The sequence below is a fragment of the Coloeus monedula genome (assembly GCF_965178545.1).
Source record: "Coloeus monedula genome assembly, chromosome: 22".
NCBI lineage: Eukaryota > Metazoa > Chordata > Aves > Passeriformes > Corvidae > Coloeus > Coloeus monedula.
Window position 1 is genome coordinate 2,520,863 of NC_138802.1, and position 20,843 is coordinate 2,541,705.

At 45.7% G+C, this 20,843-nt stretch overlaps 1 protein-coding gene across 3 annotated transcripts in view; it reads left to right on the forward strand.

The window, feature by feature from the left end:
• Positions 1–932: 932 nt before the first annotated feature.
• The window catches only part of SKI (SKI proto-oncogene), a 101,375-nt gene continuing 81,464 nt past the window's right edge, over positions 933–20,843 (forward strand). For 2 of the 3 annotated variants that reach the window (XR_014227042.1, XM_082295881.1), the window contains exon 1: positions 933–2,601. Coding sequence is in view for 2 of the 3 variants with exons in the window: in XM_082295881.1 (XP_082152007.1) it covers positions 1,690–2,601 (912 nt within the window). In the remaining variant the exon portion in view is untranslated. The remainder of the gene's footprint in view (positions 2,602–20,843) is intronic. The other variant, XM_082295882.1, reaches the window with a different exon arrangement.

The window sequence follows — 20,843 nt, forward strand, 5'->3', positions numbered from 1 at the left end:
CGGGACAGGGAAGCACACGCGTGTCGCTCGCCTGTAGCGCTCGGTGGGCTCGGGGCTCCGGTGCCCCGTGGCGCCCCAAGGATGCGCTCTCGTCCCGCGCGGTTGTCGCCCATCAGTCGCGCTCTCACGCCTGTGATTGCTATCGGCGCGGGGCGTGTGCCCGCAGTTGACGCCGGGCAGGGCGCTGTGAGTGCTCACACACGCTCCGTGCCCGTGCGAGCGCGACCAGCGCCGCTCCGTGAGCCTGCTCCATTTCACCGCTGCCAGAAATCCAGCGGCGAGAGGGAAAAAGCCCTCGCCCTACCGCCCCTCCTTGGCGGCGCGGCGGTCCGTGAACCCAGCAGTTTATCCTCCCCCCCCGCTCCCTCCCTCCCTCGCCGGCGCTGCCGCCGGGGCCGCGCCGCGCGCCCGCCCGTGCAGCAGTTCGGCTCGGCTCGGCTCGGCTCGGTTCGGTTCGGCTGAGCTCGGCACGGCTCGGTTTGGCTCGGCACCATCAGCACAGCTCGGCTCGGCTTGGTTCGACTCGGTTCGGTTCTGTTCGGCACAGCTCGGTTCGGCTCGGCACGGTTCGGTTCGGCTGGACACGGCACATCCCAGCTCGGTTCGGCTGGACTCAGCTGGGCTCGGATCAGCTCGGTTGTGCTCAGCTCGGCCGGGCTCGGTTGGACTCTCTCGGCTCGGCCGGGCTCGGCTCGGCTCGGCCGATCCCGGCACATCCCGGCCGGTCTGGGCGCAGCGCGAGGGGGGAGGCGGGCGCTGTTCCTGGAAGAGCCCGGCCCGGGGAGTTGGTCACATTCTTGGCCGGGATTCAATGACTGAGGCAGACACCAACAAACAGAGGGGGGGAGGCGGAGGGCGGGAGGCTGAGCCCGCCTGCATTAGCTCAGCTCTCAGGCACTCTCAGTCACTGCTGGAAAGAGGAGCTGGGAGGATGTGTGCGCTCTCACCGCGGCTCCCCACGGCACAACGAGAGCACCGGCAGAAATAAGGGAAGGAAGGCGAACCGAGAGCCGAGGAGCCCTCCCAGGCCGAGCAGAGGGACCACGAGGGGCAGCGGAGCCGCTCTTCGCCCGTGCGGAGCCCCCGCGCCGCTTCGGCAGTGCCGGAGATTTGGGCCTTTTCTCCTGCGTTGTTCCTTCCACAGACCGAGCGTTCTGCCTCCTCCTGCTTTTTACTTTCCTCCCCCGCGCCTTCCCTCGGTGGATATGGACAGAAGGGAGATCACTGCAGAGAAGCAGCAGCCGCCAGAACATATTTGAGCCCCGGGTGCTCGGAGCGTGGCACAGACTTTTTGTGTTTCTGTGGGTGGTGTGTGTGTGTGTGAGTGAGTGTGTGTTGGAGGTGTGGGAGGAGGGATTGGTTTGCCTGGGGGTTGGCTGAGGGGGTGAGTGCTCGGATGAAGACCTCTTTTTGCCGTGATTCTGTGCTCCATCGGGGCAGCTTGGAGACTTGGAGGGTTTGAAATTGTAACGCGAACCAAGAGAAAAGAAAGAAGAGAGAGACACGCATACAAAAGGATTTATTTCCTCTCCGTTAGTGGATTGCTGAGTGAAAAGGAGGAAAAACACAAGGGTGGGTTGTTTTATTTTGTTCATATTTTTCCTTAAAAAAATCCCTTAAGTGGATTTGCACCAGGGTGGAAGATAATTGGGGATTTTTGCTGTTTGTTTTGGGAATAGAAACTAAAAAATGGAGACTGTAAGTAGAAGCAGCTTCCAGCCTCATCCAGGACTGCAGAAGACCTTGGAACAGTTTCATCTGAGCTCTATGAGCTCCCTGGGTGGCCCTGCTGCTTTCTCAGCACGATGGGCACAGGAGATGTATAAGAAAGACAATGGCAAAGACCCAGCGGAACCTGTACTGCATCTGCCCCCGATCCAGCCTCCTCCGGTCATGCCTGGTCCCTTCTTCATGCCCTCGGACAGATCCACAGAGAGGTGCGAGACCATCCTGGAAGGGGAAACCATCTCCTGCTTCGTGGTGGGCGGAGAGAAGCGGCTTTGCTTGCCCCAGATCCTGAACTCGGTGCTCAGGGACTTCTCCCTGCAGCAGATTAATTCGGTGTGTGATGAGCTACATATTTACTGCTCCAGATGCACTGCTGACCAGCTGGAAATCCTCAAAGTCATGGGCATCCTGCCCTTCTCCGCTCCTTCCTGCGGGCTCATCACGAAAACTGATGCTGAGAGGCTTTGTAACGCTTTGCTTTATGGTGGCACCTATCCTCCCCACTGCAAGAAGGAATTCTCTAGCACAATTGAGCTGGAGCTCACGGAGAAGAGCTTCAAGGTGTATCATGAGTGCTTTGGGAAGTGTAAGGGACTCCTGGTGCCAGAGCTTTACAGTAACCCCAGCGCAGCCTGCATCCAGTGCTTGGACTGCAGGCTCATGTACCCACCTCACAAATTTGTGGTCCACTCTCACAAATCGCTGGAAAACAGGACTTGCCACTGGGGCTTTGACTCTGCAAACTGGAGATCCTATATCCTCCTCAGCCAGGATTATACTGGGAAAGAGGAGAAAGCTAGACTGGGCCAGCTCTTAGATGAAATGAAAGAAAAATTTGACTATAACAACAAATACAAGAGGAAAGCCCCCCGGGTAAGTGGCGCCTGTAATTTTAAAGGGGGCGGGGGGGATTTCGGTAACATTTATCGATATACCCAAATTGTTGCCAGCTGCTTTTCCTTGGAGTCATTTAGCAATTTTAATCGTGTTCTCCATTCTCCCCGTGTGTGTGTTGCTGTGAAGCAGCAGTGCTTGAGATGGCACATTTATTTCTCTGGTTGTGTTCTGAGCACGGTGTTTGGAGTTTGTTTAAATTACGTATGTGTATTTGTATATTTTACTATACGTGGACCCTGGTCTTTGAAGCCCATCACCCTGCCCCAGACTTTATCTGGAAGTGCGTGAGTTCGGCTCTTAAGGGCTTCTTCACTCAGGGGTCAAGACAAGGGAGAAGCCAGAAAAAAGGAACAGGTACTGATGGCTCCAGACACAAGTCCGTGCACTCTTCTGGTCGATTGAGTGTCGCCAGGGATGGAGGTGGGGGTTAATGCTCTAAATGGTTGTATGGAAATAAAATGTGCCTGTTAAGAAAAAAATCGTGCCGGTAGTGCAGGTTACTGGTTTTCAGATGAAGAGTGCGGAACGTGAATGGAGAAGTCCCTGCTTTTAGAGTATCCCTGTGGAGCCTAAATTTCCCCAGCAGACAGGCTTTTGTATATTGGATTATGTATACATCCAGCAAATGACTCTGTCTAGGGCCAGCTGCAGCAGCTCCTTAAGGTATTCCATGCCGTGCTGTGCTGAGCCAGACAGCTAAAGCACATTTTTTTTTTAGGTGTCGCTTGTTTTTCTTTCAGTCTGAGCTGCCTTTAGATCCCAGAATCCCTGGTGTGTGGGTGGGAGGCTGCCTTGGCATCTGGCACCGGTCCTGCTCCATGGGCAGCAGTGCCACAAGGCCTTGAGGACTCCCAGACAGCGGGATGTCTGTCTGGCTCCTGGCGATGGTGCAACTGGCTGGGGATGAGCAATTCTGCTTCCTGCTCCTTCCCCCCGGTGCAAGGGGAAAGCAAACTCCTGCCTCCCGAGTTTTCCCCTGCAGGTTTGTTGCTTGGGCTCTGCCTCATTGTCAGAGATTTCCAGACTTTGGGTTTTTATGTCTGGAGTGGAAGGGCAGTACACAAGCCTGGAAAAGAGAAGCGGTATTTAAAGCCCACGGTGAAAAATCTCAATTAACTTACCAAATACCTGTTTAAAGGGTCAGCCACGCACTCTGACTAAGGTAGAGCTTTTATTTCTAAAAAAGTGCAACAAAAATACCCAACCAAAACCCAGATTTTTTTTTAAAATATGCTGTGCAAACAGTACAGTAATTCCACAACCAGCCTAGGAGGCCTAGTGAGCCCATCTGACTGGGCTCCACACTTCTGGATTAGGGAGCAGAGTCTCACTTTTCCAGTTCCAGTTTCTCTCCTGGCCCCCGGCTCAGTCCTTGTCTTCACCCCTCCTTTTCCTCCCCGGAGTGTCAGGACGCTGTGACAAAGCTGGGCTGTAATGAGGCACATTATCCCCGTGGTTGGAGGTGGATGTGTTTTTAATGGCTTGTCTATTGTCAGTCATGTGCTGAGATGGAAAGGTGGGATAGATCTACATGGATGTGAGAGGAGAATATGGCTCTCAAACTGGAAACATTTTTCATGCTGGGAAAGGAATTTCCTAGGGCATGCTTCGTTTGGGAAGTAAAATTAAAAAACCTCCACATTCTTGTTGTAGAAAGGTCCTGTGCCCCTGACTTGGTCATTTCCAGAGTTTAATTAAAATGAATGTTAGTAGAGGAGTACTTTCCTTTTCTTGCAAGGCTTTTTCAGTGTTCTCTTCAACTGCATCATTTATCCAACACCCCAGGCGAGGCTGCAGGACAAGAACAAGAAAAGGTTACTAAACCTTGGCTGTGCCTCAGTTTTTTTGGGGACCCTTTCATAAGTCCTAGTTCAGAATATGAGAAGCACTCTTCCCTCACCCTCCAAAATCTGCCTGGAGCACAGCACTTCTTGCAAGAGTGAGTTAAAGTTATCTAATAGTGAACGCCAAAAATTCTGTGAGGAAATGGTGGCCATCTATTTTTTGGAAAATTTTGCCAGAAATCCATCATGGTGAAATGCTAAGTCTCCTGCATAAATTCATTTGGAAGGTGGCAAGGGGTGAGGTGGGGAAGAATAGAGTGGTGTCTGCTCAGACGATGGGGTAGAGAAAACAGAATGTTTTATCTCGTATTACGTTTCAAGGCTTTTGAGCTGCCTTCAGGATGCTTCTATTGAACCAGTGCAGTCCTGAGGAGACCCTGACAGTGCTGGCAGTGTTTTGTACGCTTATCCTTCCTTTTCCTGAAGTCTTTTTCCATTGGGCTTAGCCAACGGATATCATATGCTAAGGTCATTTGTGTTGTGGCAGTGTGTGTGGATAATTATGGAGAGATTTAATCAGGCTCTAAGATTGGTAGGCTGTGGCCAGGGGCAAGTAACATTGGAGTAAAGTTTAGATGCCTAGTGAGGAAATGACAGGATGGTCCCATTCCATGTGTGTTAAATCCTGTGTGGGTTTTGTGTGTCTGTGGGGCTCTGGCTGTCTCCGGGGATGAAAGGGTGAAGCACATGTGTCTTTGTGGTGGGCTTCCTTTCTGATGTAGATCTCAGCTTTGCTTTGTTCTGTTTCGTACAGAGGTGTTCCTGTGCGTGGCGTGCCATAAGCTGCTGTGTCAGATATTGGGTTTTCTGCTTTCAGGAGTGGCCTTATTTTTTCAGTTTCTCAATTTATTTATTTCTCTCTGTGTGTACACGCATTGTGTTGTGTGGTGTGTTTGCCCTGGGGTTCTGGTAGTATGTTGGTAGCATGGGTTGCATATGACCAATTTTATGGCTGTTTAAGCAGCAGTGAGTGTTTTGACCTTTTCATGTGTCTCCATGAGGTTTCTGTGATGAGGTCTGGAGATTTCTGCCAGCACAGCTCTGCCTTTTAAGGGTCTGACTTAAATGGAGGAGCTGGGTTGGCACAAGCCCCTGATGCAGATTCAGCGTAGTGGCAGAACTGCCTTTTTTTCCTCTCTTTTTTTTTGTTTCCCTTTTCCTTTTTTTTCCTTGGCATGGTTTTAAAGCTTTGCTACAAGGTATAGCTTTTCCTAGATATTTCATTCCCAGTGCATATTTCTCTGTACATCAAGTATCTGTAGTGCATATCCATCCGTCTGTAGCAGGAGATGGATGTGTAGCTGCAGAGGTCTCATCTCTCGGTCAGCGGTGTTGGTTGAACAAGACTCCTGTTGCCTGGTCTTGCAACTTGCAGAAGAATCCTTTGTCTAGGCCTGTGTGAAGCCAGCAAAGGGTCTTAACCAAAAGCTGGAGGGAGTTGTGACAGCTGGAGCCCCCCACTAGAGCAGGGACCATAAAGGCCTCAGTCACTATCCTTACCCTCTTTTAAAATTTTCAGTTTTATATCCTCCTTGTTCATGCTTGGATGAGTAATTGACTGTCCATAAGGTCTTTCACCTTCCTGCCACTTCCCAATGCTCTTTCTTTTCTTGAGCCCTATAACTTCTCCATTTTACTTATTTTGTATCCTTCACGGGGTGTTCCACCTTCCCATGCAGGGTTTGTTGTGCTTTGCTTTCTCTCTGCACCAACACGGCTTTTACTTGTGTGGGTGTCCTGTTTCCCTACCTGTCTCATTTCATCCACCATTACTGGCATGCAGCACAACCATGACATTCTGGGGTATTTCTAGAAATTAAAAATGTGAATAACCTGATGGGGTTGCAAAACAGGGTCCTAGATATCCACCATCAGTGCCAAAGCCTTTTTCTTGGGCTCAGCCTCTGGTGCCTGGTGCATGCTCTCCTGTGGGACTGATGTGGCTTCAGTGTGTCTGTGGCGCTGCTCTCCTCTCCCGTGTGACAGACAGCTCCCTGCTTGCCTCACATCAGGATGCTCCACTCGCACAGAATTAATTCAGACGCAGCCCTGAAGGCTTTGTTGGTTGCTATTTCCAGAAGAGGAGGGTGGGTTTGACTGTGTCTGTTTCTAACCTTTTTTCTCCAATGCTGAACCGAGCAACATTTCACAGTGCTTTGAGATTCCCCACCTGTGTGCCAGACATCTGTGCTCTGAGCAGGACTGGCTGTGAGCAGGGCCCAGGAGAGCCAGAGCTGTCCTTGCACGCGTGTGAGCACACCCACACACCCAGTGCTGCCGTGTTCCCACGGTTCAAGTCCCAGCAGCACTTCTATGAAGTAGCTAGAAGCCAGAAGCAGCATTCTGGGTACTGACACACAAATGAGCACATGAGGCCTCCCACTTTATTTCACAATGCCTCCCAACCCAGTGCTGCCACAACATGCAGCTCGCTCAGCTGGAGGAAGGTTTAGCCAGGTCAAGTGTGCAGCCGAATCAAAGAACCCAAATTGCTGCGAGTGGAGCGGCGCGGCGCTGGCGCGGCTGGAGGGAGGACGTGGGCTTTTAGGTGCTGCCCAGTGGTTGCTGTGCTGTGCTTTATGGCCACCTGAAAGGCTGCAGGAGTAGGGCTGGAATGTGTGTCTTATCCTCAAGTCCTGCCTCCTGGCAGTAGTAACCTTTATGTGTTAATAGGGTATATCCTATGGTGGGTGTAGCAGAGAGGTTCTGAGTTTATTCCCTGGCAGTGGTGTTCAGACTGCAGGATGGATTTATTCTTGATGCAAACTGACACAAGAAATACTGTTGGAAAATTTTTGCCCGAGAACTGAGGGTTCAGTTGTTTTCCCATAGAATATTGAAGTCCTGTTTTCTACTTGATGTCCAAGAATTGTTTTAGAGATGCTCCAGTAAAAATTTAGAAGTCCCTAAAACAAAAACATTGATGTCTTGGGGCAGTAGCTTGGTTAAGAAGCCTTTTACAGCTTAAAAGTTGGACTTCAAAAGTGACACCAGCCTGAATGAAATCCCATATACCTGGGGAGATGTCAGTGTTTAAGCAAACATCAGCAGTTTTTCTCAACCGTGCAAACAGTTTTACAGATGTTGTAGATCGAGAACAAAGCAGCAGGTACGTGCATGTGTGTTGGACAAAGAGTGTGCTGTGAATGATCTAATGGTGTTGAGTCAACCATGGCTCTCTCTTGCTGCAGAAGAGTTCCTAAGTTCCTCAAGTCAGTTCTCTTGAATTAGGGAGGGAATTATATGCAATCTCTGCTTTTGAAGATCGCTGCCTAAAATATTTAAACCTCTGCCTCTCCCTCCATTGTCTGGGCTGTCTCGCTTGCCTCTCCATTTCTGTGGTTTCAGGCTTGGGCGTGTGTTCTGCCCAAACAGTAGTGTGCTTTGAAGATGCGTGTAAACACTGCTTATTTTTTGGATGTGCTGGAAGCCCGACACCTGGTCCCTGGCAGGCTGAGAGCCCAGTTATCGCTGGCTGGGGCTGGCTGACCCGGGAGGGTGTGTTTGCACTTGCTGAGAGGCTCCTTTGGATCGGTGTTGTAAAAGCATCTGGAGGCGTCTGCGCCAGGCTGCTCCAAGCGTGTCCGGGCAGCGCAGCAGCGCTGGGCTGGAGCCTCTCGTTCCTTATCTGCACCCCCAGCACCAGCACTGCCAGAGCAGGGGGGCTCCAGAGCCACAGGCATTGGGTGTCTACAGAGATGCAGTGTCCAGTCTCACTGAAAACTCACCTTATGTTCATCTGCTGGCAGAGTCATTTCACCAAAGCGAAGGGTTTGAATGTCCCCAGTGCCGTAAGGAGTGGGCTGGCTCTTACTGGGGATCACTGGTGATTGAACTCACATTGCTGACTCAGCTGGCCAGACTGCTTTGCCATCACATGAGGAGCTGTGTCTCCATGTGTGAAGTATTAAGACAGATTTTTTTTCTAAAAAATATTTGGCTTGGTTTGGTTGTTTTGGTTTTATTTTAAAGCACACTTTGGACTTGACACTGTAATTCTTACTTAAGAGGGAACTGTCGTGGAAGAGTTACAGCAAAACCAATAGGAGGATCTTGGAAAAAGTTAGACAAAAATGACTTATACTGGATTGTGGAGAATCTACTGATAGAATCCCATCAATTACTAGGCTGGTCTATTTTAGCTGAGTGGCCGTAGAGCACTTAATTCAAATTAATCTTCACATACAGGAAGCATTACTTTAAAATGTAGGAATATACCATGTTTTTGTTTGAAGTCTGTCAATTAAAGCATGTGTGCTAATGACACATTTTATTAGATAATATCTACTTTGCATATGTTTTGTGTATCTGGGTAATGTGTATTATGAATTAATAAATCAGCACCAGTTTTTTAATGCCATTCCACTCTCTGTCTCTAATACAGGCAGTGTATATTCTTGGAAAATAATTTCAAAGAAGCAGGTTTGCTCTGAAAAGATGTGCTCTGGTCCCTTCCCTCCTCCTTTACACCTTGTGCAGTCTTGTATGCCTTACATTTCATTGTCAGCATAGAGATTCAGACTCAAATCGTTACTGAAATCACCTGCTCTGTATCTTCTGGAGCACCAGAGGTTAATCCGAAGGTTTGGGGCTTTGGAGCCGGTTCTACAGCTCCCACTCAAGCAATCAGCCCACAGTAATTGGAACCAGTTCACCCACAAACCACAGCAGACTCTGTGTAATAGACTCCTTCCTGTGTGTTGACTGGCAGTAGTGGCAGAGACCAGGGACAGACTCTGAACCAGAATGTCCCAGTGCTGAGGCAGAGTGGCTTCACCAAGTTAATGGCCTTAGCTGGTATTTACAGGACTGTGCTGACTCTGAGACCCTGTAGTTCTGCTACTTGAAGTATTTTCATTTTGCTCATTAATGAGGATTTGGTTTAGTAGACATTTGGTGCTCTGATCCTGGTGGACCTCACTGAATGGGGCAACTGAGAGCTCGCTTCAGACTGAAGGGGTTTTGTCTGTTGGTCACTACATGCAAGATTCGGTTCTAAGGTTGTGGTAGAGATCTACCACAGAGATCTTCTCTTCCTGTATTGTCCTTGTTTGTTTGTTTGTTTTTTTAACAATGAAGAAATATGTCTAAGGTTGGGATAAGGATCAGCCTTTTTTGCTGATGCAAATTCAAGGACCATAAGCTTGGCCTCAGAGTTAAATCTGACGCAGTTCATGGGGTGTGCAGCTTTCCTTGGCGTTGGGGACTCCTGCTGGCTGATAGAGACTGGCCCCTCTGCACTGAGATAACGATTTTGCTTTGACTTTTGGTTGGATGAGGTGACGAAAACACTGATACTAATTCGGGCTCTGATCCTGTCAGTGTGTGATGGACAGAGCTCTTCTGGGAGCCAATGGGAATTCCCATGTGTGGAGCTCTTATCATCGCCTCCATCTATGGTTTGGTTGCTATCATGTAAGATTGGGCTTCTCCAAGCAGTGGATGCATATTAACACAGCCTGATAAGCTGCAGAGACATATGTGCTGTGAAATGAGACAGGTCCTGCCATCCTAACTCAGGCAGTCTTGTTCTAACAGTCCTGTTTAAAGAGTCAGGGAAAATGTACCCGAGGCTGGAGATTCTATGGGTATGTAAAAATTGCAGCATCATTCTGTATGCTGGAGGTAAACAGCAAAGTAGCTAATCAATAACGTAGGCTCTGGCTTTGTTGTTTATTGATTTCTGTACAGTTACCTTTGCACATGCTTTGTAGAAAATGGGACTTTTATGTTTGGTTTTCTGTAGATTTTTTTTCTTTTTTCTTGAAGTAAAAATGGAAGCTGTTTCTGTTTTGGTATGAGAATCAGTGCCACTGGAAGCACAAGGACTGCTCAGGCTTTAAGGATTAAAAGACAGGAGCAATATCAACAAGATAAGGTAGAGCGTGGTGCTTGTCTTTTCCTGGGGAAGACTTCAGTGATGGATTTGGGGGCCGTGGTACCCTGTGCTTTGTTCCTCGCCCGCTGTTCACTCAGTGGTATCGTTTTATAGAATAAGGTCATTGACTTGGATTGCTTCTTGGTTTCTCAACTCTTTTCACCAGCCAGTTTGTGTAATGTCTGTCTGAAACATTGAGTAAGGGCATTGAAATAGCAGACAGGATATCAAGTGTTCGGAAGTCTGGGTTAAGTATAACAGACAGTTCTGGCTGGTGAAAGGGGAGCAGCCCCTGGAGCTCTCTCACAGCTCAGTCTCTGTGGAAACAGCAGACTCGGGGCTCTGCATCCCTGTTCCAGCTCTTCCCCTCTGTTCCCTCCACACCCATATAATTAATCGTGTGTGGGTGCACCTCTTTTCTAGATATGTCTTCCTTGTTTCTTAGTGGCACAGAATTGTATGTAATAATGTCTCTTTCTAAGGATTACATAAGTTGAAGATGATTTCTCCACTGGGAGAATTATGCAAGTTTAAACTGAAATGTATTTAGAAAGCTTTTATGTGTGTGTTTTCTGACTTGCAATGCAGAGGGTGATTTATTTGCATCCTTAATTGAACAACATCTGTTGGGGTTGGAAGAAAAACCATTTCATATCTTTTCACTGTCATATCCTGCATTTTTATTAAGTCCTCTACCCCCTCCACTTCCCACATTACCTGTGTTACAGGTGGTGATTTTTGTCCAGGTAGATCAGCCAGGCACTCACGTGGGACATCCTTCTGGGCTCTGCAGCACTGTTGATGCATATCTGCTGTAGTGTTTTCTTTCAGTTGTTGGATTTCAGGGAATCATGCAATCATTGAGGCTGGAAAAACCTCTGGGGTCCTGGAGTCCAGCCACTGATCGCCACCTTGTCTAGAGACACTTGAGTGCTGTGTAAGAAGTCGTTGCCTTTATTACCATTAAAAAGTCTGAAATGCCTCTGTAATGCTGCTCTTGGTATTCTTTGACCATTTATTAAGGAAGTTCCTGCTGCCCTTGAGCAAAATCAAAGTTTGTGTCCCAGGAGAAGAAAGCACTGCAGTCAAGAGTGTTTATTGAACTTGAAGAGGGTGAAACAACTTCTTGTTTCAGTGTGAATTTCTGTGGGAGGCTCTTTGTGTGACCGAGTCCTGGCACCTGTACCCATTCCAGAGGGTGCACAGGTCTGGAGAGCTGTTCCTGCAGTTCCACTGGCATTGGGAGAGTCATTCTCTTTCCATCCCTGTGGAATGCTGGAGTGCTGCACTCATGGTGCTGGGAGCTGCTGTTTCCAGGATTGAGCTCACAAAATTAATTCTGCTGAGTAGTAAAAAACACAGGTTGCACAGGCATCCTGCTGCTTACTGAGACAGAGGTTGCAGTAGTACCAGTTAGAAGCAGTGAATTACTCTCAATAATTAAAAAACTAACTATTAAATTTTTCTAGGTTCGATATTTTTTCACCCTACAAATTCCTCAAGATTGTTCAGGTTTACCTATTCCTAGCAGTAAAATAAGTTTTATAGCTTTTATAAAGAGTAATGGACTAAAAAAGGCAGAAAATGCACAATATTAAGGCTAAAGTATGGTTTGATTTTGGTAACCTTCCTTGATGTAGTGGATTTCAGACTTACACTTCTGTTATTGTGAATTATATGTCAAACAGGCTTTTCTGAAGCACCATCATTCCACAGTTGGAAAACTTATCTGAGTTGAAAGGATAACAGTCATCCAAAAAAAAAAAAAAAAAAAAAAAATTGCCATTCTTTACTCCCCACTGGCAGTTCCAGTTTATTCAGTGAATTATCTCACCCATGCTGGTATAATTTAGAAATATTCCTTTGAAATAACTGTGTTTAGAGTGGTGCAGAGCTGCTGGGAGAAGTAAATCAGCCTCAGAGGAGCACAGACTGCAGCATCAGGTCCATCACTGATATTTCTTTGTTCCCATTCAGTCACTAATAAGAAACAGGGCATGCAATGAGTCCTTGCACTAATATAGCCAAAGATTTACTTTCATTTGGCTTTTTGCCCTTTTTTTACCACAACAGTGGAGTTTTTTGTAAAACCAGGGGAGCCAAATAACCTTTGGGCCATATTTAGTGACAGACAGGGATAAAAGTGGAGTAAAGTGCTCTCTTTTCCTATCAGTGAATATGCAGAACTACTGCTCAAAGGCCTTGGCCCTCACAGCCTGCAAATTAGATACTCCTTTTCTAAAACCTTAATTTCTAAAAACATTTCTGTGACAATCTTTTTTTATAATGGATTCATTGATCTTTCTTTTGCCCTGTTGATTCTAGAGCAAAGGTATTGTATTGAAAACTACCGAGTTCTGAAGGAAAAAATTAAATTATATTTTTATTATTATATGGTTTTATACTTTTATTATATAAAATTGTGAATACAAAATAAATCAGTAATTTTGAGGGGAAAAAGGAGTAGAGGGAGTTGGCAGTGCCTTAACTACTCTTTGCTTGTATTTGTTGTATGACTGTCTTCATTATTTGTAGCATTAACTTACTCATGTGTCTTTTAAGTAAATTTGGTCTTTTTGCAGTTTTTTGGCAATTAACCTAGCTGTGATGAGGCTTGAAAGAATATCATCTGCACACCTGTTTAATGTTAAAGATGAGGCATTCAGTGCTTTGTGGCTTTAGCTTGAAATTCAAGTTGCTTTGAGTCATCCCTTTAGTCTTTTGTTTGGGTGGAAAAAAGGAGTGGCAGCAAAGGGCCTGCAGCTAAGAAATGAAAGAGTTGAATTAGGTTTTAGAAATGTTAGTCTTGGCATTTGGGCCATTTGCATTTGTAGAGATCGTCACGCTTTGCTTTAGTTGGGGTCGGAGCTGGGGATGGAGAATGTTCCGCATCTCTGTCCCAGTCACTGGGCAGAGGTACTGGGACAGTGGGGAGGAGCTGGAGTGGGAGCTGTGGGCTCACTTTCCACCGCATTCCCTCATGGGGATTATTGCCTCACCTGTATTTCCATGCTGTGGTGCACAACTGACTCGTTTTTTTCCTGACAGCAGCTTCTAATTCTGTGACCCAGAGGACTCTCCACTCTTTAAATCACAAACTGAGTCCATGGGACACAAACTGCTACCAAAGAATAGCAGTGTTCTCTTTGTTTCCCTTATTTTGGGTTGTTTTGTGAAGCTTCATGAGTTCCTGCAGCTCCAGGAGAAGCGGCACAAGCAGAGGGGACAGCGTGTGGGGAGGTTCCCAGCAGGAACATCTTCCCTGGAATCATTGCTGAGAATTGTGTGAGCAGCCCAAGCTTGTGTGACATCACTGCACTGCTGAGTCCCTGCACTTCCATTGGTGTACCCATGGTGAGCTTTAACTCCTGCCGTTGGAGAAAAAAGAGAATATTCTAAATGTCCCTGTGCTCCAGACCTTGAGGGTCTTTACCCAGTTCCCTTGGCCTGGGATGCAGCCAGGATAATCCACGTGGCATCAGTGCTGTCAGGGAAACCCTGCCAGGGTTCGATGCAGGGAAAGGGAAGAAGTTGGAGCTTCCCTGCCCCAGACCCTGCCATGGAACCTGGACTGCCTCACTCCAGCCTCTGTGGTTTGACTCCAGTGAGGTCACTGGACTTGGTCCAAATTTATTAAAATGTATCTCAAAGTGGAAATCACTCCCAAATGTGGCCAGGTTTTCCTCACTGGCAATAATCTGAGGGTCACATTCTGCTGAGATGTTACAAGTGAAAATTTTAGTAATTGATGGGATTTCAGTGGAGGTTTTCCTTTCAGATGTCTATTTCAACATTTGAATTCTGCTCTTACAAATTTACATGCAAATTTATAATTTAGGTTTCTAAAAAATTTTATCAAATTTGTCCTTGTTAGCTGGACTAATTTATTGGTGCAGTTTTCTCGTATTATAACTTGATTTGATTTCAGTGGAGTCACACAAAACTCCATATATTCCTTTGTTTCTAAGAGGGATGCTCATTCATATGCTTGTAAAGGAGCAGCTGGATCCCATCTTAGCAGATGTGAAACCCTTACATTGAAATTGCTGTACTTCTTGTATGTGGGTTTTGTCCTTGAAAAAATCTCTTATTAATTAGATCCCCCTCACTTTTGAACTTTTTTGCTCCCTCAGCCAAAATCTTAATTCCCTGTGACATCAGAATTAACTGCTGTAGACAATTATGATGTCACAAAGTCTCAGGGAAGAGAAATATGGAGACACACAGATCCTGCTCAAACCAATTTCTTAACTAAGAAAAGGTTGCTTGGGTTTTGTTTTCATTTTAAAACCAAAACCAGTTCTTTCCTCAGATTATCATGTCAGAGTAACAGTTGAGTTGGTCCAAATTCACCCTCAGCCATCGTGTAAAGGCTTCTCCAATCTGTGATTCCTCCTTGGGCAGGGGAGAGCTGCAGCTTTGGGCGGTGTCACCGTAGGGCCAAAAGTGAATTGCAGCCCTGGAAAATTTGGTAAAGACCAGCAGGGCAGAGCCATGTCCTGAAGGAGAAGTCTGCAGAAGTAAATTCGTAATTACCAGCTCCGTTGCTCCTCTTCCTGCTGGTTTGGACACACTTGGTAGCGCTTCTTTTCCTTCTTTTTTTTGGAGGGGGTATGTGGTGGTGTTTTTGTTGTTAGGTTTGTTGGTTTGGGTTTTTTTCTCCAAGCTCCTTCTCTAGGCTCTGTGCCCGAGTGCATCTCGGGATTTCCCTTTTGCTGAATGAGCTGCTTGTTTGAGAGGGAGGAAGTAAGGTCCCTTCTGGATTAGGAGGGAATGGGGGTGGAGGGTGGGGAAATGTCCTGTTTCATATGCAAAGCACACTGAACTGAAAAAACCCCACATGAAAACCTTTTAACAAAACCATCCATGTCACAGACTGGCAGAGCAGCTGCTGGCTTTGTTAGGGAGAATATTAATGTTTCAAAGACTTACAGAACCTTTTAAAAATGAGATAAAGAATTGATTTTATTTTTTTTTTTATAAGATACAAGAGGAGGTAAAAAAATATCTCCTTATCAATATCTGTGAATGGAATGTGCAAATCAATTGATGTGACACCAACTTCTACACCAAAGTGGTGAGGTGTTGTTATGATCTACACTCTTCTTTTGGAGACTGGAATGCCAGAATGGCCCTGATTCTCCAGGTGCTCATGTGTACATTGGTGTAAGAACTCTCACTTGAAAAGCAGATTATTGAAAGGAACTCCTGGAACCGGTTTTTACCATGTGGGGAGGTTGTGTTCCTGACTCTGAGTCTTTACCCACTTTAAAAAACATCATCTGGCCTCCTTGGAGCAGAGCTTCTGCCAGGCTGGATTCATCCCGCACACCTTGGGTCATTTGGGATGGGAATGGCAGATAGTTGTGCATTTTCCTTGACTGTGGTTGATCTTAAGAGTCAAAGTGTTTCTTTGCTGCTACAGGTCTGGAGGTTTGCTCAAACCTTCCTTAAATGCACACTAAGCTTAGTGGTAGAGAGGGACAGACACTGATATTTTTTCTCCTATGGTTATTGAAATGAAGGTATGGGAGTTCTCCAAGTAGAAATGGATTCTCTTGGTTGTAAACCCATTTTTTAGAGTAACTGGGAGCTGTATGGATGAGCAGACAGTGATCATGGGTTAAATAGTAGGGAAACAGCACAGATATAAAACATTTGCTGTAGTTCTGAATATTACTATTGGAGTAGTAACTGATTGCAGAGAGTTCTGTTCTAATGTTCCTCACAAAACCATGTTGAAAATATCTGCTGAAAATTTTCTATTTCATTCAGAAACTAGGCATTGTTTTTGTCTTATAACTTAGTTTATGTTACTGAGCTGCCTTCCTGTACAAGGAAGTGCTTGTGTAATGCCCAAGCCATTCCCATTCCTCACTGAATGATATGCAAATCTAGTCAATTAAGCAGGGGGGATTTAATTAGCAGTTTAAGTTCATGTGTGAAGTGTCTTGCCTTAATTACTTAACAGTTTTGTTGCAAATTTGCTAAGGGTTTTTTTTTTTTTCCCACAGAACTATCAAAACTGTGATTATATTTATTTATTTATTTAATTTTTTTGGTAACATTTTCCAATCCTGAGCATTGTCCAGTGCCTCTAACCTCTGTATGCTTGTGTCCCCCTCTTTCTGCAGCTCTTTTCAAAACTGGAGGGACAAAGCAGAGCTGTGGTTATTGTCTCAGAGCAGAACAACACATAGAGGAAAGAAAAGAAGGAACTTTGGAGTGAAAAGCCATTTATTTGTTGTTTTTTTGCAGCTAGGTGACACCATTATAGTATCAGTAGCAGCCTGAAGGAGCCTTCAGGACCATGTCGGGGGTGGATGCTGTGGCTTTCTGGCCCAAGGGTTTGATTGCAGCCTGATCCAGGCTGTGGGATGGAGTCATCCTGAACTCTGATCCCTTGAAGAGCCTTTCTTGATGGACTGAAGGTGTCCATCTGTTTGTCTCTCATGGCAATGTGCCACTTGTGATCCTTTTCCTGCTCCCTGGCTCCAGTTTTGCATCTGTGATGTGCATGCATGGAGGAGAGGCTGGTGAGGAACAAGAACATTTTCACATCCAGGGCACTGCACCAGATTTACAGGTGTGATCCAGTGATTTTTTTAAAGGGTCTGTTCTTTAGGATTGACATAACTTTTTGATTTCCCTTCACTACCTTGTGAAATTTTGTCTTCCACAAAGCACAAACTGCCTTTAACTTCTGTGGGTAGTTGATGCTGTAGTGGTGACATCCTGGGTTTAGAACTTTCAGACTTGAAAATGGGGTTTCTGCTACACGGGAGTTTGAGACACATGGGTAGGAAAGTACTGCATTAGTTCTAGTGACTAATTCTCACATCTGGGCATCTTGTAGAGAACAGATTTTAAATAATTCAATGCACAGATTGAATTGTCTGCAGTAGGAGCGTTGTTAGAATCACTTCAGTCAGCAGACTTCCAGTCTGGGCAAAAGGCTGGGGTGCTCATGTTACCTTCAGGTCCTTGGGTTAAAGGATCCTGTTTAAAGATTTACTGTAGCACCCTGTGATGGGAAATTCACCCTTTTAATAATTCTCTGTATGAAACAGGACTCCTCATTTCATGTAACTGCTCTTTGTAAATTGCTTTTGTGAAACAAAGTGATCAAAAAAAAGAATAAAACCACTACACTTCTTACAGGCAGAGACTGAAATCCTGAGTTATCTCCACCACCCAACCCCCAATATTAGTGGAAATGCCAAAGAATACTGTAATAGAAAGCACTTCTCCCTCTCCATGGCACACAGCACATTTCATTTCAGCCTGTTGAGGTCTTACTTCCTAAGTGCGATGTAAGGGGCTCAAGAAAGCAGAAGTTACCAAAGAGCATGGAGTGACCTGACCTGTTTGGTTTCCAAACAGAGGTGTAAACGATGTGATTCAGAGTTTTCATTTTGCTTTTAAATTTCATACCGCTTCTAAAAATAGAATAATAAAAAATACCCACTTTTAATTGGATGTGTTCATTCCTTCATTTTTTTCTTGTGCTTTCCCAAGCTACGTTCTGGAGGCATTTTCTGCAAATGTATTATTATTACTAATCTTATTAAGATCCTGCATTGGTACCAGGATATTTTTGAAGAGAATTTCTTTCCAGTTCAGCCAGGGCAACCCCTTTTGTTGAACCTTCTTTTGGATAGTGTTCCCATGTGCTGCAAAGGCGCTGACACATGACCTCGTTACACATAGAAAATCCTAAATGTCCTGCCCCTTGCCAAACCTATCACAAAACTACCCATCACCCCCTTTTCAGGATCCCAGATGGTAAATAGCAGCAGGAGGTGAAAGGGGAGCTTTGTCTCCATTCTGAGGCCTGTTTTAAGTATTCTGTGTCTGTCTGTATCCCTCTGCTTTTCCCACTCTGCCCATAAATTAGCAAGCCAGCTTTTCTGACGAGGGAAGACAAAATGTCCATAAGCTGCAGTAACATCACCTACTCAACAGAATGTTTTTGAACAGTTCCATTTATTTGCTTGTCATCTCTCTTCGTTTTGCTAGAACCTCTGCCTGCCCTGCCCACTGCAGCACTGAGGGAAAGGCGGCTTTCCCCAAATACCAGGCTGCAGTTTATAATCTCTGCGCCACATTGGAGTTTACCTACAAACGAAAAACCCGAACCCAAAAAAGAAAAACCCTACAAAGATCTGCCTGTCTGGTTCCAGTGTTTTTATAAAGCCAAAGTGACAGGAGGAGCAGCAGTTCCTGCTGGATGGGGAGTGCTGGGAGCAGCTGGGAGCTGAGTTAGGAGGGGATTTCTCAGGCAGGCAGTGAGGATATGGGCAGGGATATGGGCAAGGGATTCAGCAGCAAATCTGGGACCGTTTTGAGGAGCTGTGGGGATGCACCAAGCAGGATATTGTCTCTGCACACTTCCCATGGAGTTCCCCTTGCTGGCAACAATTTCCTGTCGCTTAGTGCAGGAAAGATGTTGTTGACTTTTGTGCAGGGGGGAATTGTGTGGTGTGAGCTGTGCTGCCCTCTGGAACAGCCCTGGCAGGGTCTGTATGGAGGCAATAGCTGCGTACTCGCTGTGGGTTTGGGCTGGCAGGGGTGAAGGACGTGTGGAATTCACACATGAGCATCTCTAAAAGCCAGATGTCAAACTGACCTAAAATGCAAGAATAGAAGACTTGGTGGTTTCTGTGCCCTGCTCTGTGCAGGTTTCACACAGTGGCTCCAGTAACACTGATTTGTGCTGCCAGAGTACATGTCCTTGTTGGCACAGGTTGTTTGTTTTTCCTTAATTAAGATACTGCATTCTCCTTATTCTCCCTTATAATTCCCCAACCACCCTGCATTCATCCTGAACCTGGAATCTGGCAGCTTTGTCAGTCTGGGATTAGTCTTTCCTCTAACCTGGGCTGTAGCTGAAGTAATGACTTTCCAGTTTCAGCTGACTGGAAATCAGAGACTGGTGAACTGAAATACTGAAGGCTTAATGAATTCCCTGGATTCCCTGGTGGTTTTTTGGTACATCTTTATTTTAAACTGTTGAATATTAATAAGGAAAGGGGAGTGGGAGTGCAAGGCCTGTTTACTGTCTAGTACTTGAAAGGGATATTCTTTTTTATTTGTTTGTTTCATTTTATGTTGCAAATATTGTTGTAGAAATCCTGTATGTTTGCCAAGTTCCTACCTAGTCTTTGGATGCCAAGTTGTTGTCAGCTGGGAAGCTGCTAGGAGGGATTTAAAGCAATATTACCTCTTTTGCAAATGTGGCTCTCAAACCAAGAGTGAGTCCACCTTTGACCATTTTTTAATGAGCCTTCATTTGTAAGTTATGAGGAGAACGATGAAGAAGAGAGAGAAGAGCTCATGTGTCGTTTGCTCCTTTTTTCTGGGTGAGATTACTCTGCTTTTCACATTGTAAATTAATTAGCAAAGGTTTTTTCCTCCTCTGAGATCTTCTGTGTTTCTCCTGACCTGTAATTCTATGTATAGTCATCAAGTAAACTCGATCTGATGGGCTCAGTTCTGACATGTTGTGTTTTGACAGCACATTTTGTTCATACTGACTCAATACTTTTGAAGCTGTAGTTGCTTGGTCACTTTAATTTGACATATACTTAGTTGCTGCCAAAACTCCTTTTGGCTTCTGCCCTAACACCAGCCTACTGTTCCTGTCACCTTCTTTGACTGTCACTGGTGCTTTTATGGCTGCACAATGTGCAACAACTCACCAGGGAATCAATCTGCCTGAAAATTAGTTGTTATATAAGGGAGAGTCACAAAAATTAACTGAACAAATGTGCTGTTGAGTGCCCAGCAAAAGCACTTTGGGGTCAGCTGGTTTGTTTACTGGGGTTGTGTGTTACTGTTTGAGATTGCCAAAGGTGTTAGAGTTTCACTTAAAAGTAGGGTGTGTTCATGTTGATGGTTTATCCTTTATCCTAAACCCAAAACCCATAAATAACAGACCAACAATGGTGGGTGTGTGGGTTAGAATCAAATAGTACTTCTCTAAGTACATCTGTAATTTGTTAAACTTTTGTGTAGTAGATATGGCTGCTAAAGCTTAGGTCAATGTCTTAAACACCTTATTATGCTGTTGTTCCTAAACCAGGAGCTTCTGGGAATGCATTTTTCAATTTTTTTAGAAAGGCTTTTGATGGATGAAGCTGTAAAATGAATAGAAATAGTGTCTCCCTCTTCCTTTTTCCTCCTACTCAACGCTCACACACAGTCAGCCCTAGGGTCTTTTCTTTCTGTGTGGTTGGCAGAACAGAGGAAAGAGAGAGAGCAGGAGACTGTCTGGGCCCCTGGTGCTGTCAGGAGAAGAATAGCCGTGCTGTTACCGCTAAATCCAAAGGGACAGCCTGGGAGATGTGTGCTGCAGCAGCCAGCGGGCTGAATTAGTGCCATTTAGGCACTGCTAAGAGGCTAATTGAGTCACTGGTACTTGCTGATTAAACCAGCAAATCCAATAATGTGTGGATGTGCATGTTTGGGTTTGGTTCTGTGCTCCCTAGAAAATA